The following is a 17,125-nucleotide window of genomic DNA, read 5'->3' on the forward strand; positions in this document are numbered from 1 at the left end:
AAATAATGTGGCCTGTAACGTACGTATACAGTCCACTTATCTATTTCTGTTAGCACTCGGAAATCACTCCGCCGGGCCCTTTGGATTTCATCCTCGCAGCACATAATGAATGGCTTCGTCAATGGCGTTCTGCACATAAGTGCAGTGTGAAAAGACTTTCAGGTGTATAGTCTACCATTTGTGCAATCACATTTTCTCTGTCTCGATTGTCGTTTCATTTGCCAAACGAAGCCCCTTTCCCTTTTTATTTCAGACCAACTTGGCATTCGAACAGCCCCGCATGTGTTCACTTTCGAATCCGCCGTATTCGAATCCTTTTGTCCGCGTCCAAGAGGGAAAATAGGCGTGCATTCTTCCTGATGATGTTGATATTTCATCTAAAGGTTATTGCGTGAGACCTCGAAACATCTGGAATCACAATCAGATGCTTTGCCGTTGACTCATCCAGGTTGCCGTCTGGCGGCGTCTTGCAGGGTTGACGCTGATGATGATGATGATGATGATGATGATGATGATGCTTCGCCAAACTGCGGACGGGATCATTCACTCGGCCGTCACTTTTCCACACGTTCCTTCGGGTGTCGGTCGTCTCCTGTGTCCCTTGGCTGGGATGTTGGCTCCGGCACGCTAAGTTTCGCTCGCTCGCTCGAGGGCAAGAAGGGACAAGCCGGAAGAATGCTCGCGGGGACTTTTATTGTGATGTGGCTCTTCACGTAAGCGAGATCGCGTTGTGAGTGCCCGAGCCTGAATGCACCGCGCTTGAACTCTCGGGAGACGCACGTTATACCGCTAATATCAGGCTTGTGTTAAAGGTGCTTCGAAGACAAAGCGAAAGGTGGGGGAGGAACTTGCAGACATGCAACCGAGCCTGTTTCTCATCACACGCTGGCACCGACCCAAGAAGTACTCAACCTCTGCACTCCGGATTAGTTGCAGTCATACATTATGATGAACCATAGGGGAGCAAGTGGACATTTTCCAGAACACATCTATCTATCCCGCGCGCCCTTGAAATCTCCAAAGGAAGTCCAAGATGTCCCCCCCCGCCCCCCCTCCTCTCGATGCGTTCCGATGGCCGCCGTTGCGAATTGGGCTGAGCTCAGCACGCTGGCGCATCACATTTTGGACTTGGATGCCAGACGCTAACCGCGAGGAAGGATTGCGATACAGCTGCACGGAGCTCAATTTTTTTTTTTTTTTTTTGCAATGTTCAAAATGTGTGGTCAACCTAAATACCGCCGCGTCGTAGCGTCCAGACGATAGAGCAGGGGAGGGCAAACTTTTTGATTGGTGGGCCACAATGGGTTCTAAAATCCGACCGGGAGCAGATGGATTGAGTGCTTTGGTAACCACACCTCACCAGAGAAAAAAAATACATCCATAGTATGTGGAGAAAACATGCTTTAATTTTAAATGCAACAAAATATTCTTAGAGTGCGCCTCCTAGTGGAAAAACATCAGAATTACAGGGAAAATAAAACATTAAAAAAGTTTATTCATTTAATTTTTTTCAAATTCGGCGGGCCGGATTAAAACATTTAACGGGCCCCATGTGGCCCCCGGGCCGTAGTTTGCCCACACCTGCCATCGAGAGACTTTCACTGACAGTGGGTCAGCAAGGCCTTCTCTGTCAGAATCACTGAGCGACATTTACATCTTCATCTCAAAGATGAAATTGTTTATCTGTGGTGAAATGGGTCCTCGAGTAAGTCAATTAAAAATACAAAAATTGCTGGAGGAATTTTTTCTGCCTTAGGTCACCATTTATTCCATGCGCAGGCTACGTCTTTTTGACAGCTGTCTGACTCCATGTGTATTCATTTGGAAGTTGGCCTTCGCAGTGCTCGACTAGCGTACGTCATCCCGAAATCATGCTCAATGGCTAATTAAGGACGCTAAAAAACCGCAAATGAATTACGCTGTCATTGCATAATACGGCAGCAGTTGCCGGTGTTTGTGGCGGGCCGCATTTTGATGCTGACAACCTGACGCAGAGGCAATTTATAATATCGGTCACGTTCGTCGGCAAAGAGTGATTCTGAGCGATGATGATGATGACGTTGCAATTTTGATAGCGATTTGGACGTGATTTTTGGTGCTATGATGATGTCAAAGTGAGGAATGAGGAAGTCCTGGCTGAAGGCGCAGGTATTAAATGCTCCGTTTCCGCTGACACTGTCAAATCAGTTTAATACAAAGTCACAATTATTAGCGTGGTTTTTTTTTTTTTTTTTGGTAATTATTTAGACAATAAAACATGTTGTCTCATTAGGGCCAATACAAGAATTGCGTAAAAAAAAACAGCGCCTTTAATTCAGAGTTTCTCAATTATTTTCTCTTCCCCCCCCCCCGTAGCAAGAAGAAAACAATTTGCGCCCTAACCAACAACAACTCTCTGCCGTGACTATAGATTTAAATAAATGAATAAATAAATAAAACTACACCGTAGGATTAATACTCACTGCACGCCACTGCCAACTACTGGAGTGGATGTGCAATTACACTTTATCGTACTACGGCGGGAAAAAAAAAAGCATGTTCCCTAGCTTCACACGCGCCGTCGCTGATTGGGAACCGAGCCCACGTTGTCCGCACACAAGTCAGACGAGTGTACCACTACACCATCGGGATAAACAAGTCTTCCGCCATATTGCCTTGGTAATGAGATCAACATGTTGTTCACGCCCTACCTTTAATCGTAATTGGAGAGTGGCTTCACCCCAACCTTCCTCTCCGATTTGCTTTTCCTGGTGGCTCATTTTCACGCCTCGTGCACACCATTTGTCTGCTATTTTATTGCTCGTAGGCTGCTCAGGGGAGGCCAAGGGGGTGAGGGGGGGGGGCAGTCGTGCAATGGCAAGCGAGGTATCTGGCCCAGACTCTTTAGGGGAAGACTGTGCATGTTATCAAGCAAGAAGAAGAAGAAGGACGACTTCAAGAGCCCCTCCAGCTGCTAAGCCGAGAGGTGCCGACAGCTGTCTGACAGATATTTTGGGAGCCTGGAGCATGCCTGGGATAATAATGGGCTTGATTGGGAGGAGTGTTTGCGTGTGTGCGTGTGTGTGTGTGTGTGTGTGCAGGCATTGGAATGGTAAATGTGCAACCAGATACCACAGCGCGAACACATGCTCGCCACTGTCTCGAAAGCTTCGGTAGCGAATGATAACAGACAAGGAGGCAACAAGTTATTGTGTTGGACAATTAAAGCTCTTTGCGGTTAGGCTGCATATGTTTGTTTTTAGGAGGGGAAATGTGTTCGCACTTACGACAACATATTTAGGGAAGCATTTTGTTGTTGGGAACGTGTTGTGGGAAAAAAATGGATGTTACAAAACAAATCAGGAGTGTGACTTGATATGGGGATAAGTAAAAGGGCGTAAAATAAGTTGGAATATAACATATTTTTTTTAGGGAAAGTTGGAATATTTTGCGAGAATAATGTTGGGGGATTTGTGGACAGTGGCGACCAGGGGGGGGTTGAGACGGGGCTGCGGTCACCCAGCAACAACCTTAACATGATCCATACCACCCCGTCAACCAAATATTTTGTGCGGGCAGCCATTGGGCTTTGCACGTCACTCTTCAAAAAAAAAAAAAAATAAATCTTAATTTCAGAAAAAGTAGATTCCCCCCCCAAAGAATAAAGTGGGATTTTTCTAAAGATAAACAAGTTTTATTGCTTAAAAAACAGGCATTGTACAAGAATATTTTTTTCCTGAATAAAGTTTAAATATTTAAAAAATATGGACAGAATTTTTTATGGGAAAAAAAATCATAATTCTCAGGAATAATGCTTCAACATTAACACCTTTATTTGCTTCCTGGATCCCAGTAAGCCTGATCCTGATTGGTCCATGCATGCCGCCTGTTGGACACCTGTATGTGCTTCAGGTAGACACACACACACACACACCCCCACCCCCGCACACACGCGAATGCTCTAATCTAGTGTGCCACTATAATTTCTCTCCCATGAGCGTCTGCGGGGCCCGGGGGCTTTGATGATGACTTATTGAGTAGGCTCCTCTCTGGCGAGCGTGCTCCCCCTACAGCACCCCCCCCCCAACCCACTGTTTAAATGGAGGCCCTCGGAACAGCCCTGTCTGAGGAATTTACAGCCCTGGCCCCGTCCAGGAGAGAGAGGGAGAGGGCAGCGGGGAGGGAGGTACACTGCAGCCTTGTCCTGACACAACCAAGAGGGGAATGAACACCTTCGGGCAAGGTGTGTGCGTGAGTGTGTATGTGTGTGTGCTTCTCCTCGACCTCTGTGTGTGTTCGCTTGCGCCTTGCGTTGCTTGCTGTGCTGCTGTTCATGGGTATACGTCCAAGATGAATGAGCGAGCGGTTATAGGAGGGCTCTCCAGCTCTGTAGGATCTCTGTAATTTCATGTAATCACTTCCATGTGGGCCTGACAGAACAGCAGCAGCCAGCCCGAAGGTGCACACGCTCAGAAAAAAAAAAAGAAAGAAAAAAAGAAAAAGGTTTTGTGCTGGGCTATGCTATTGTAGCATAGGAACATGGTGAAGAAAGGTCGAGGTGAGAGGTGATGCCGCATAAGGGGCAGAGGTGAACGTGCCCCAACAAACACAGCAGGTGGCGCTATTTGCTTGCTTCTCAGCACAATATGCCATTTAATGCACTGAAATGATCTCAGATGCTAACCAAAACAGCAGCCCCAGATCACATAAACAGATAGTGCCCCAAACTTTTAGGAAGCTGGTCTCAAAACTGAATATGAGTTTATTGTAGGTTTTCGTCTCCTAAAGAGAGAGGAGCAATTGAGGCAATTTAAAAGACATTGGCAGCGCGAAGAGATCATATCTAAATTAGAATTTCTTTGGAAAGGGTTGCCTTCAGTTGTTTTCTTTTGTCTTGAAGTTTATTCACGTTTAGGAACAAGGTACACAGTTGTGATGGTGACTTGCGCCATCTGCTGTTGAAATGCATTTACTACAACAAGAAGTTCATCGCTCACGTTTCTAGGTCAGTCACAACAAAGAAAGAAAATTGGAATTTTAGGAATGTAAAGCTGTATTGCTTGAAAGAACGAAATATTTTTCTTTAGTCATTTTTTTTTACTCGTTGTTTCTTCGTGGAGGGCAAATGTTAATATGTGGATTAAGTGCTAATTTTTCGAGATAAAAGCCCCCCCCCCAAAAAAAGAAGAATATTTTAAGACTAATGCCATAATTCTTCATGATTTCCTTTTTTAAAAAACCAAATATAAGTTATAATAACAATTAGAGGATATTTTTCCTTAAATCGTCATTATATTCAATCAATCAATCTTACGTGAATAACGTATTTTTTAACGACCATTTTTCGGCAAAAGTTTTTTTTTTCGAGAAAAAAGTCACAATTTTATGAGAAAGAAATTAAAGTCTTCTTTCATAAACAAAATTCATGATTTTTTGAGCGGAACGATGACTTGTAATTTATTCACTTGACCTCATAAAGTTAAATTAAATTATCTATCGTGTTAATATAGTCGTATACATGTTTTGCTTCCGGTTGTGTTCCCACGGTTTTCTTTAACACACTTTGTACAAAGAAGTCACAAAACAATGTCGACTACTCCCCCACATTGTGCTTGCAGGTCACTCCGACATTAGTTTCCGTGTGTCTGGGACGAGCAGAAGTCGGGTCAGAGGTCAGCAGTTTCACAGCCCCTCGCAAGATTGGTCATGCCACCGCTGAAAGTTGAGTGCAGCTACGACGAGAACACGTGATGAAGTCAGCTTGTGTGTTTCTAACTAATTCATTTACTGCTACAAGTTGCCACGTCCTGCAAAAAGCGTTGTAGTTCTTCTACATTGACGATAGAGGGCAGTGTAGCTCAATTACTTACTCGGGAGCTCAATGAAAGTAACAGGATGCACAAAAATGTCTCAAGGACCCATGAATTGAACAGGATGTCAACTATTTTGGTTTGAAACAATCGTTTTTTAAACATATCAGCCCCCGGCGCCTGTTTGACTCTTGTCCTACTCAAACAGGAGGCATGAAAATAGTTCAGGGAGCCGTGAGAAAAAAATGTAACAAGTCTGGAATTTTGTTTTGCTTTCTCTCCTCTTTAAGATGAAAAAATGAGCCTGAGACTAGTTTCACCAACTCAAAATTTGGTGGACATGAAAAAGTCTCAAGGAGTCACGCACATTGAACAAGTCGTCAGAGATCATCTCAAGGATTCCAGTGAAAAACCTTTAAAATGAGAGCCTGTCCATGGCTGGACGCTTCGTTTTTCTTTCCATCCCAATAAGTAACCGTGAGAGCCGGAAATACACGCCATGAAATGATGAACTACTCGATAGCAAAACTACCCACGTTGTTTCTGGACCTTGCAGCCGCCACTTCCTCAAAGAAAAATGCAGATAAGAAATGCGATTAGATCTTCATTTTGTTCCTCGCAGGCCATGACTTTGCACAGTCTTGCATTGACTTTAACCACACCAAGAAACTTTCTCAAATATAAATGTTGTCATGTTAGCAGAGAGAATTTGGAGCAATTTCGCTTCTCAGTCTTTTAAGCATTGATAAGCGATGCCACCAAAAACAAAGAGCCTCATAATTAGGGACTTTGTGCTTTCCAGCTTTCCATCAATGTTTGATTTAGGGAATTCGAGTCCCTTGCTGTGCACTCACTGGAGTGGAATTTGAGCAAAGGGGGGGGGGGTGCAGATTCCTGGGTGTGATGTCCAGTAAATGCCAGTTGAGGTGCCACCTGAATAGCAGATGTTCTCCACAGGGGGGGGGGCAAAGCAAACGCCTCCAAGCCATCATCGGCAGCAGGTGGATGACGTCGTTATGATGCGAGACGTCACATCTCACACTCTTAAAGCGGCAGATGTCCTCATAATTCGGGATTTATGAGACTTTCGCAGCTTTTACAGTTCACAGGTGGGCAATGACCCAGAGGCCCCCCCCCCCCGGCTGGCCACCAACACACTCTGTTGTTTGATAAGTGAGCCGCAGCAAATAGCGAAACAAATAATAAGCACAATGAGACCTTTGGCTGGCCTGCTCTAGATAAGTCTCCACCTCTTGTTTATATGCCGAGAGGGCTTTGAGTGCAGATAAGGTGCTTGCAGCAGGTAGATTGGCGGTAGTGCTGCTGGTGGGAGGGTGGAGCCAGGCCGGATCCAGTCGGGAGCTTACGAGGAGACACTGCGAGCTGGCCTTGTTTTGTCACACGGCGACTGCAACAAGGCAGGAAGTCAGCACCCGGCCAGGGGGAGGGGGGGGGGGCGTGAGGAGGTGAGAATCTAAATTCAAGCAGCCCACAAGAGGAAAGAGACATCATGAGCGTGGACGCAGGAGGACAACGGCGTTACGTGTCCACCTTCAAGATACACATCAAGTCTTGGAACGCGACACAGAGAAGGGATGACGGCGTGACGACAGATGCGGGTGAGGGCGCTGCGTTCTTGTTTTTATTGGAGGAGAGGCTTTGGAATTCGTGACGTCATGGGTTTGAGGGAACAACAAAATGAAGTCGAAGATTGACGGAAATATTGTCCGCCCATAGAAAAGATGGCAACAAATTGATTGATTACACAGCATATCAAATTATGGACCCAAACCCTATAGAGCACAACACTCCACTCTGCATTATTTATTTTTTTTGTCGTCATATTTCATATTTAATACAGAGTAGCAATCCGGCAGATGCATGAATAGTTTGCATTTGCATGCAATATTTTTATGACCTTACGCATTCACATTTTGTGCATTTCCTTGACATGTCTCTGCACATATCTAAAAATCTTCTTGGTGGTGTTGTTTTTTTTCAAAGCCGAAACAAGTCGAGTCAAACCGCTTCCTTCATCCTTCAACGTGATATAGTACAGATGTCGATGAGGCATGAAAAACGCTGCCGACAAACCTCCGGCAAGAATGCTGGAAAGGTCACTTGTGTTATGTGTTGCCGTCGCTTGTTGACGGTTATTCGGCATTTCTTGCGGCGAGATGGCCCGAGGGGGGTGTAAATAGTTTCGTAAATGTTAATAATTAGCTTCTGGTAAAAAGCTAGAATGACGTATGTGCTAAAAAGGGTGAGGTACCGCTTGCCAAATAGTGAGCCCACATTGAGTGGTGTCGCTTTGCCTTATGGTTTGCTATAAAACAAAGTCAAAGATGAATTTAACGTCATTTAAATTTGCTAGATTTTGAACTTAGCCAAGATTTAAAGTTTTGCCGATGTGCTTTCACGCAAATCAGCACAAGACCACTATTTAGCATAATCCGCAGGTGTATTCAGTAAACTGTGGCGTTTACGTCCTCTGGTTTGCGTCCCGTCCAGGAGGCCCGCATTCTCCCAAAGAGGCCGACCCGCCTGCGTTCACGCAACCACTGCGGGACCGCTTCGTGGATGAAGGCGACGACATCGCCCTGAACGGCGTCCTCGCCGGGAGTCGACCCATCAAGGTCACGTGGTTGCACAACGGTGAGGATTGACACAAAAACAGTGGCTGGCAAAATGAAAAGAAAAAAAACTGAGCTTTTACCCCTGCCAACATGGCCGCCTTCTGCATGGAAATGTGTTCAAAACGATCAGGTTTCTCCAACTGTCAGGTGAGCCGGCCCGATTCGGAACGCCCAGCATGGCCGGCGACAACGTAAGCTTGGTCGTGCGCGAGTGCCTGCCAGAGGATGCCGGCGCCTACACCTGCGTGGCGGAAAACGCGGCCGGGAAGACTTCGTGTTGCGCCGCTGTGATTGTTACCGGTGAGGAACAATCGGAAAATGAAATACTGTACTTAACTTAACTTAACTGTTTTCTTATCATTTTCTACCAACAGACATTGTAACCAAGCTTAGCGAGAAGAGTCGAGCTTCTGCAAATAAGAGCATTATGGCAAGCGGGAAGCCTCCTCCTCCTCCTCGGGAAAGTCAGCACAACTCCAGAGGCTCCACCGGCAACTCTCCTACCAGTTCTGATCCGCAGAGTCCAGTTTCTTCTCCACGAGGTCGAGAGTATTTTTGGTTGTTGAAAATCCATCCCGCAAAGTCAGTTTGGTTGAGAAACATTACGTTTGGTTGGTCTGTCTGTCATGATTGGACGCACAAAACAAAATCTCAAGAAGCCACGCCCAAAAAGACGGAAAGTTTGAATTGGCCCCGTTTCGTACCTCAAGAATTAGTTTTTACAAAATGTCTAAAGGAGCAGAGCCACAAAAAAAGGGTCAAGAACCCGAGGCTGAAATACAGAATAAAATCCATTAATTTTGTTTGAAGCAGCGTGAAATTCGGTGGGATTTTTATTTTAGGAATAAACCCGCCAAAAAAAAAAAAAACAAGAACCCATTTCAGGGTCATTTTGACCATTTCTTGGGGTCAGCAAAAAAAAAAAAAACCTTCTTGAGACACTAAACGTCTAGTGGGAGCAAAAACAGGAAAATTCATCATTTCCTGAGCTCGTGCGACTACCGCACAATATGGAGATGTCAGGAAAAAACGATTACAAGAGTTGTTTAGGGAAGAAAGTAAAAAAAAAAAAAACTTCCTGTCTTTGCCTTGCAGACGTCATTCCAAAGAAGAGAGCCAACTCGGGGGCAGGTAAGATTGTTGTTCACTGTTTTCGACTTCTTACTTTTGCTGACTTGCTGTGCTTCCTTCGGCGCGATTCCTTGCTTGGAATTTTATTGGTGGGTGTGGACAGTAATAAATGCATAAAAGTCTCAGAGAACCGACAGGATTCGTTAGCGAAAAAAGATCGTGAAAAGAGCCGAAACGTAATACTTGTACTTTATATCTTGATTATTGTCCCAGAAGTTCCCACGCAATTTTATACAATTTATTTCCAAGTATCTCTCTCTCTCTCATTCTCTTTCTTTCTCTCTCTCTCTCTCGCTCTTAATCTATTTGACATGTTTGGCAGCACAACAGCTCTTTTGCTGTCATTATTTAGTGTTTATCCGACAAGCCAGCTTCCTGCCATAGTTTTCCACACGCTTACTGCAAACACACACACACACACACACGCTTTGTTTTATGTCGTTTTTGTTGTCACTCGTCCGGGCAGGTCCGGTGTTGCGTTTGGAGAACCCGCCGCGATTCGTGGAGGTGAAGGCGGGACAACCCGCACGAGTCACGTGTCGATTCACCGCCAGCCCCCCGGTAGTGTCTTGCTGGATCCGAAACAAGGAGCAGGTGCCGTTTTGTTCTGATTGTCTTGCATGAATGGCAACAGGCGGAAAGAAAATCTTTGTACCTCCTTTAGAATCGCATTTAATTGTTCCGCATCAATTAAAAAAAAAAAAAAAAGTCAAATTTGTAATTAAGGAATAATCATTTTCAAACGATGACGTAAAATCGGGTCATTTCCTGCTGCAACCCCGGTGACCTCTCACGACATGTGAGCAGTATTGACGATTGCGCTTGTTTTTTTCCGCAGCTCGCGGACGGTCCTCAAGTTTGGACGGAGAACTCGGACCAGAGCAGCACGTTGGTCTTGGCCGAGGCCGGAGCGCAGCACACGGGCCGCTACACCGTCGTGGTCAAGGACCGCAAGAGCTCGGCCCAGCACACGCTCACCCTCTCTGTCGTAGGTAAGGACACCCCCACACACACACACGCACACACACACACACACACGTCCCAAAGTGCAGCAATGTAAGTCAACGTCCTGTTCACCAGACAGGCCGCAGCCTCCTGCGTCCTGTCCTCAGGTCTCCCCGGTATCCCCCGGGACCTTGGTGCTGTCCTGGTCGGGTCCCTGCTACGACGGGGGCAGCGCCGTGCTGGGCTACGTGGTCGAGGTCCGACCCGAGGGCCGCAAGTGGAGCGAGCTCACGGCTCAGTGTACAAGCACGTCGTACAGAGTGTGCGGCGGCCTGCCGCCCGGGGAGGAGTACAGCTTCCGAGTTCGGGCGTACAACGCGATGGGGATCAGTGAGCCCGGACCGGCATCGCCTGGGGTCACCGTGGACCGCACGGGTGAGCGCTTTTATAGGAATCGATGCTTATGTTTGCTTGCATTACAGTTTTTATTAGTAGCTTTGATACATTTCTTTGCTCAGAATTGAAAAAAAAAAATCACAATTCATTTACTACCATTGACGGCTAAAGACGTCAAAGATACTTTTTTTTTTTTTTTTTTACTTAGCTGGTTCCCGTTTCTTTCTCAAAAATCTTAGTGCCTCTTTCTAATGTCAATATTTGATTCATTAAACATCAGAGCCACCCGAAAGTCAAGTCTTCGTTTCATTGATGAATTCCTTTTGGGGAAAAAAAAACTTTTAGGTTCAGATTGTCTCTCAAGTATCCAATGTGAGAGGACTTAGTTACATCTGGTGTTTTTTATACGTCCAGATTCCGAGGAAGCACATGAGGAAGAAGAGGATGAGGAGACCCACGATGCCTTCGTCTCTATCAACTCTGTGCACAAAGTCACAGATCACTACGACGTTCAGGAGAAGCTCGGGATGTGAGTTATTTTTTGTAAGTGGAGGGGGTGGTCGGACGCGGACCTATTTACCCGACCTTTGTCCACTGGCCTCTTCACCAGGGGTAAGTTTGGCCTGGTGTTCAAGCTGAAGCACCGGCTCAGCGGCCGCATTTGTGCCGGAAAGTTCTACAAAGGCCGACGCACCAAGGAGAGGGAGGCGGCCCGCAAGGAGATCGAGTTGATGAACAAGCTCCATCATCCCAAGCTGGTCCGCTGCCTGGCCGCCTACGACCACAAGCCCGACATGGTCATGGTCATGGAGTTGTGAGCGCCGTTGCACTACTTTTAGGCACGTCTTTGTCATCAGTGTCACATCCTTCACACGTTGTTTGTGTGCAGCATCGCCGGCGGGGAACTGTTCGAGCGCATCGTGGACGACAACTTTGAGCACACGGAGCCGGCCAGCGCGCTCTACATGAAGCAAATCCTGCAAGGCGTCTCCTTCATGCATCGGCAACTCATCGTCCACTTGGACCTCAAACCCGAAAACATCGTGTGCGTCGACACCAGCGGCACCGCCGTCAAGATCATTGACTTTGGACTCGCTACCCAACTCGGTATGTGGGCTCATGTCGCCAACTCGCCCCATTTCTTCTTCTCTGCATCGAAATCTTGACGTTGAGTCATCGACTTCGATTGGACTTTCATCCTATTTGAAATGAAAAAGCTAATTTAGCATCACATGTTTTTGTTTCGCGATGCTTGACAGACGGCAAGACTGATCTGAGGGTGATGCAGGGGACTCCGGAGTTTGTGGCCCCTGAGGTGATCAACTACGAGCCCGTTTGCTTGGCCACGGACATGTGGAGCGTCGGCGTCATCTGCTACATATTGTAAGTGGGCAACATTTGGCCGTGACCTTTGCGTTGCGACGCACAAGGTTTGAGAGATAGTGTGCGACCTTTGGACACATACGGTACGTCGCATTCCTGCACCGTGTTCCGCAAACCAGCCTGGACTTTTTATTGCCACCAAGAGGAGGCATGATAAATTTGACATTGACGCATTCCTCAGCCTGTCTCCCCGTGCGCGTGTAAATTTGCAGACTCAGCGGCGAGTCGCCCTTCCAGGGAAGCAGCGACGCCGACACGCTGGCCTTGGTGACGGCGGCCCAGTGGGAGTTTGACGAGGAGAGCTTTGAGGACATTACGGACCAGGCCAAACAGTTCATCAGCTCCTTGCTGGAGAAGGACCCCAGGTGAGGTACAAAAACTTCACTTGCTTTGCAGGTGTACCTAATCTTGCGAGCTTCCCACAGGCGACGCATGTCCTGTGAAGACGCCCTGGCTCACGCGTGGATGGCGGCGTTTGGCTCGGCAGCTCCCGCCTCCACCAAGAGTCTTCCCAAGGAGAAGATGAAGCGCTTTCTCGCCAGACAAAAATGGAAGGTGGTAATTGTTTTCCTCTCGCTAAGGAGGGGGGGGCGTAACATAAAATAATCTAATTGTCATCACAGAAAGCCGGCAAGGCCATGCTGGCATTGAAGAGGATGGCCTTACTGAGCAAAGGGGACAGCACTTGTTCTCCCACCAGCCCTGCAGAAGGTGACGACTCATCATCATCATCCACGTTTATTTTGATTTTCTGATCAGCTCTTTCTCAAATTTCTTTCCTTCACGGGTCAGAGGGCCCCATGACACCAGAAACGGAAGACGCCCTGCTCTCGTTGGAGCGCAAGATGCAGGGACCCCCACGCTTCACCAAGAGCCTGCAGGACCAGAAAGTCTCCCGGGGGGCCAGTGCTCAACTCCACTGTCACCTCACGGGTATGCGCTCACCCAAAAAAAAAATAAAATATATATATATATTTTTTTTTTTTTTTTTTTTTTTTGACACGTAGCCATCTTTTAACTATGTTGTAGTGAAAACATCTAATTTGTGTTTTATTCTGCCGGAATGTGAAAAATAACCTGTTGGTCAGCTTCTTTTTTGGGGCTGACGATGGGAAACTTGCAGTGTAGATCAGCTTGCTAATTAGCACCACCTGTTGATGGCAAAAAAAAACAAAAAAACTTTGAGTTTGTACTTTCTGATAATGTTAATCTAATTGTCAAACTGTAAAAAAATTTAAATAAAACATTTCCTCTGTTATCTATCCAGTGGTTAGAGTTATATTAATATAACTGGTTAATCATCAAGCTTATTCATTTTTATCCTCAAGCGAAAATGAAACACAAATAACATGACGCATGGCTAAAGGGGAAAATGTACTTAGCTTAATATTAAAACAACACGAGAAGAAGATTGAGTCACCAAAAGCTTGCTAGCTAGTTCAACAGCTAGCTGGCTAGCATTAGCGTTCATAGTGTTAGCAACGGGGTTAACATTTTGTTGTCAGCCAGCTGATACTAAAGTACCACTGCGGAATTATTTACAGAACGATTTGAGGTAAAGTTAAGTTTAGGAGCTAAATAACTGATGAAATCAACAATTTTCTCTCACCTAATTACTCTTAAAAGTCATAAATGGCGCTTGTAGAACTGTTGCATTGTTTAAAAGCATCGTGCAGGATATTGCTGAAGCGAAGACTCAAAGCCTGCGATTGACTCGCATGAGCCAAACTTTCAATCGTACTTGAGTTCCTTTTTGTTTGTTGAATTTAGGATATCCTGACCCAGATGTGGTGTGGCTGTGCGGAGAGGAACCCGTGGAGGAATCCCCAAGCGTCCGGATCGAGTACGAGGAAGATGGCCGCTGCGCGCTGATCCTCGCCGAAACGAGCCGACACGACTCCAACGTTTACACCTGCAAAGCCACCAATGACCACGGAGAGACTTCCTGCTCGGCCACGCTCCTTGTCCGAGATTCAGACTAAATTGCTTTTATACAGACGGAGCAAGATGAGTTATTTAAAAAAGACTTTTTAATTGAAAAAAAAAATGGTAAACAAATAAAAAAACATTTTTGGACATCCATCCAGTCAAAAATAAATTAGATTGTGACTAATAAATACAAAATTATTCAATGTGAAAGTAGAGCTTTGTGTGTGTTTGTTTGTTGTCATCTAAACTGCCGCCTCAGGGTCGCCTCCCGCTTGTGCCCGAAGAGCGCGGCTGCCCGTGACGCGAAGGCTCCGACCATCTGCTTGACCACCTCGTCAAAGAAGACGTCGGCCAGCCGAGAATGAAGCAGCGACTTGAACTCAAAGGAAACCTGCGAGGGGGGAAGGCAGGACCAGTGGCGTTAGCTAACAGAGAAAGTGTTTTTTTTTAAACCATATTGCCACTTCCTGGAATGCAACCACTTCCTGGATGCTCCTCCAAAGCTATTTTCAGCCTGCGAGGCCGGCAGCTAATCGCTGCTAAATTTAGGACAACGGGAATGCATCCAAAAGCACTCACTCGAGAGAGGACCTCCACCACGGCCTGATCATGAAAAATAATATGTGAATAGACTTACATAGAAATGCACTTTGCAGGAGTTTGGCGTCCCTTTAGCTCCCGGTTCAAATCTCCAGATCGTCTCGAGATGGCTGAAGAGGGACCCGTCAGTGCACAAAGCCTGTTGGGCAACAGAGACCTTTCAAGGGATGTTTCTCAAGAATTATGGAAAATCTTAAAATGTCATATTTTCCCGAAAGAGCATTGATGAAAATGAAAAACAACGTTTTTTGCGACTCACTCTGACTTGGTGGTTGGGGACAACGGTGACGTCGGAAGTGTAGCGCTCCAACACGGGCGGGAATCCGATCACCAGCTCGGCTCGGACGTCGCCGCCCTCGCTTCTGATGACGCGAGAGCTCTTGCACCACGGTACAAAATGTTGGTACTGCTCCACGTCAGACACGACGCTGAACATCTGCTGCGGCGTGTACCTGGTCAAAAAAACAATTGGGAGTTGTCCGATACGAGTCGACAATTTTCAGCTGATAGTATCGGCATCAACCGTCAGGCATCCCCCGCACATAAAAAGGCCTCCCATAACTAGCATGACATATTCATGATGGAATATTGCCAAAATGAAATGTTATCGGTTTGTTTACATCATTACTTTGTACAGCACGACTTTCACGACAATAAGATTTCATTTGTTTACTTTTGTTAAAACACGTTTTATGCACTAGAATTACAGCCATAAAAAAACTCTCGTTCATTCTTTTTTTCTTCTTAAAGTACTTAGAATTGACAGGTACTCAAAATCAAATGACTCGGGGGCGAAAAAAACCTACACAGAAGGAAACAATGTTTGGCTTTGGGTGAACGTCAAGACACTCACCCTAAGGTCCGGCTTTCGGCGTACTCGGTTCTGCGGCGAGTGATGGCCGCAGGCAAATTGATGAAAGTGCGATGGGGGGTGTTGATGAGGGAGGGGGCACATTGGGGCAAATTTGCTCTTTTCAACATCGAGAACGCACCAGGACAAACATGACTGGCAGAAGAAAACAACAATCAAAACGTGGGTGTGCTATGCTATCAATTTCTATAAAGCAGAGAGTATGGAACTTAATGCAACCATTTAAATCTGTTATAGTACAACATGTGATGTGTGTCAGAAAACTTCCAGGACTATTGTCACAAAAGATGTTTAAATCCTCGAGTTAAGCCAAAAATAAATAAATAAAAAGTCGAGTAAGGAGGTTCCCTCCAGCATGATGTTGCCGGGCCAGGAACTTTCGGATGCTCGGGTGACGTCATGAAGAAGTAGTCGCAAATTCACTTGTCACAATTCTCGCTTCCTCTTGTGCACTGAACGAAGCTTTTTGTGGACGTCCCGGTTGATTGTCTGACCCACGTTGAAGGAGATAACGTATTTGAAATGTATCTTTTGTGACACGAGTCCTGGATGTTTTCTGACATAACCTCATGTGGTATCACACAGGAAAGTATGTTACAGTAAACTGGAGGAATAATTTCATATTAAAAGGTTCTATATGTAGCCTATATGACGTATGAACGTTCTTAACAAATATCTACGGATATCTTAGTCCAAACTACCATTTGAGATCGCTATTGCTTAATTTTTTTGTGAGCTCACCTGGCATTTCCTCGTTTCGAGTTTCCACGAATAAACCTGGTCGAGTTGACTTCAAGAACCTCCAAAATAGTCCCGACGAGCCGTTGACTTGACTGACGGGACATAACCATTTTTTATCGATTAAAAAAAAACAAACAAAAAAAAAACACTCTTATCGAGTTACGCTGGAATGAGTTTGGCCGACCGGCTGATTTTACAACTCCAGAATGAGACCGCCCTCACGCACTTGTGACGTCACCTGGCCCTGACCAATCACAGCGCGAAGCTGGTAGATTTGTATAGTTTTGTTTGACTGCAAATGAAGCAAAAGATGACGAATTAATGAAGCAACAGTTTCATGATGACTAAACGTCATCTGATTCATTTAACTACAGTTAAGTATAAAGATGACTTAGATTGAGTAATATTTAATACTGTCCTGAAACCCATTTGTAAAGATATTATTTCAAGAATGTAGGATTGTGTAAAAATAAATAAATAAATACATGTATAATTATATTGAATTGTGGAATATACCTATTTTGGGGGTCAGAAAAAAGTTGATTTATAAAATATATTTTTTAAAATGTGTTCATGATCAGCTGACCAACAGCGTGGCTTTGAGGAAATGCATGACGGGATGTTGTGTGGCTGTGCCGCGTGATAGAAGAGGACTTTGCTTCCAACGGGCTCATCTACAATCAAATATACTGGATACTATATCA

The 17,125-nt window shown here is 45.6% G+C and overlaps 2 protein-coding genes across 4 annotated transcripts; one reads left to right on the top strand and one right to left on the bottom strand.

Moving 5' to 3' along the window:
- The first annotated feature begins 7,112 nt into the window (after positions 1 to 7,112).
- Positions 7,113 to 14,419, top strand: mylk5 (myosin, light chain kinase 5). Of its 2 annotated transcripts, XM_088317899.1 has the most exons (17): positions 7,113 to 7,408; positions 8,301 to 8,444; positions 8,573 to 8,725; positions 8,800 to 8,967; positions 9,521 to 9,556; positions 10,023 to 10,150; positions 10,395 to 10,548; positions 10,637 to 10,936; positions 11,312 to 11,426; positions 11,508 to 11,711; positions 11,787 to 12,004; positions 12,157 to 12,280; positions 12,493 to 12,645; positions 12,706 to 12,835; positions 12,904 to 12,991; positions 13,073 to 13,213; positions 14,051 to 14,419. In XM_088317899.1, the coding sequence occupies exons 1-17, from the start codon at positions 7,300 to 7,302 to the stop codon at positions 14,260 to 14,262; spliced, it is 2,577 nt and encodes an 858-aa protein (XP_088174025.1). In that variant the 5' UTR covers positions 7,113 to 7,299; the 3' UTR covers positions 14,263 to 14,419. The 2 variants fall into 2 exon arrangements, with proteins under 2 accessions (XP_088174025.1, XP_088174026.1); XM_088317900.1 differs by lacking the exon at positions 7,113 to 7,408 and having other exon boundaries at positions 8,556 to 8,725.
- LOC148322170 (coenzyme Q-binding protein COQ10 homolog, mitochondrial-like) lies at positions 14,291 to 16,684 on the bottom strand. Of its 2 annotated transcripts, none has more exons than XM_088317904.1 (5): positions 16,422 to 16,684; positions 15,663 to 15,692; positions 15,069 to 15,261; positions 14,847 to 14,948; positions 14,291 to 14,600 (listed from the first exon to the last, which is right to left on the bottom strand). In XM_088317904.1, exons 1-5 carry the CDS (start codon positions 16,529 to 16,531, stop codon positions 14,448 to 14,450), a joined length of 588 nt encoding a protein of 195 aa, XP_088174030.1. In that variant the 5' UTR covers positions 16,532 to 16,684; the 3' UTR covers positions 14,291 to 14,447. The 2 variants fall into 2 exon arrangements, with proteins under 2 accessions (XP_088174030.1, XP_088174029.1); XM_088317903.1 differs by having other exon boundaries at positions 15,663 to 15,815; positions 16,422 to 16,675.
- Between the last annotated feature and the right edge of the window lie 441 nt (positions 16,685 to 17,125).

The sequence above is a fragment of the Idiotropiscis lumnitzeri genome, chromosome 15 (genome assembly GCF_059441095.1).
Source record: "Idiotropiscis lumnitzeri isolate Australia: NSW breed Sydney's pygmy pipehorse chromosome 15, RoL_Ilum_1.0, whole genome shotgun sequence".
In the NCBI taxonomy this organism is placed as follows: Eukaryota; Metazoa; Chordata; class Actinopteri; order Syngnathiformes; family Syngnathidae; genus Idiotropiscis; species Idiotropiscis lumnitzeri.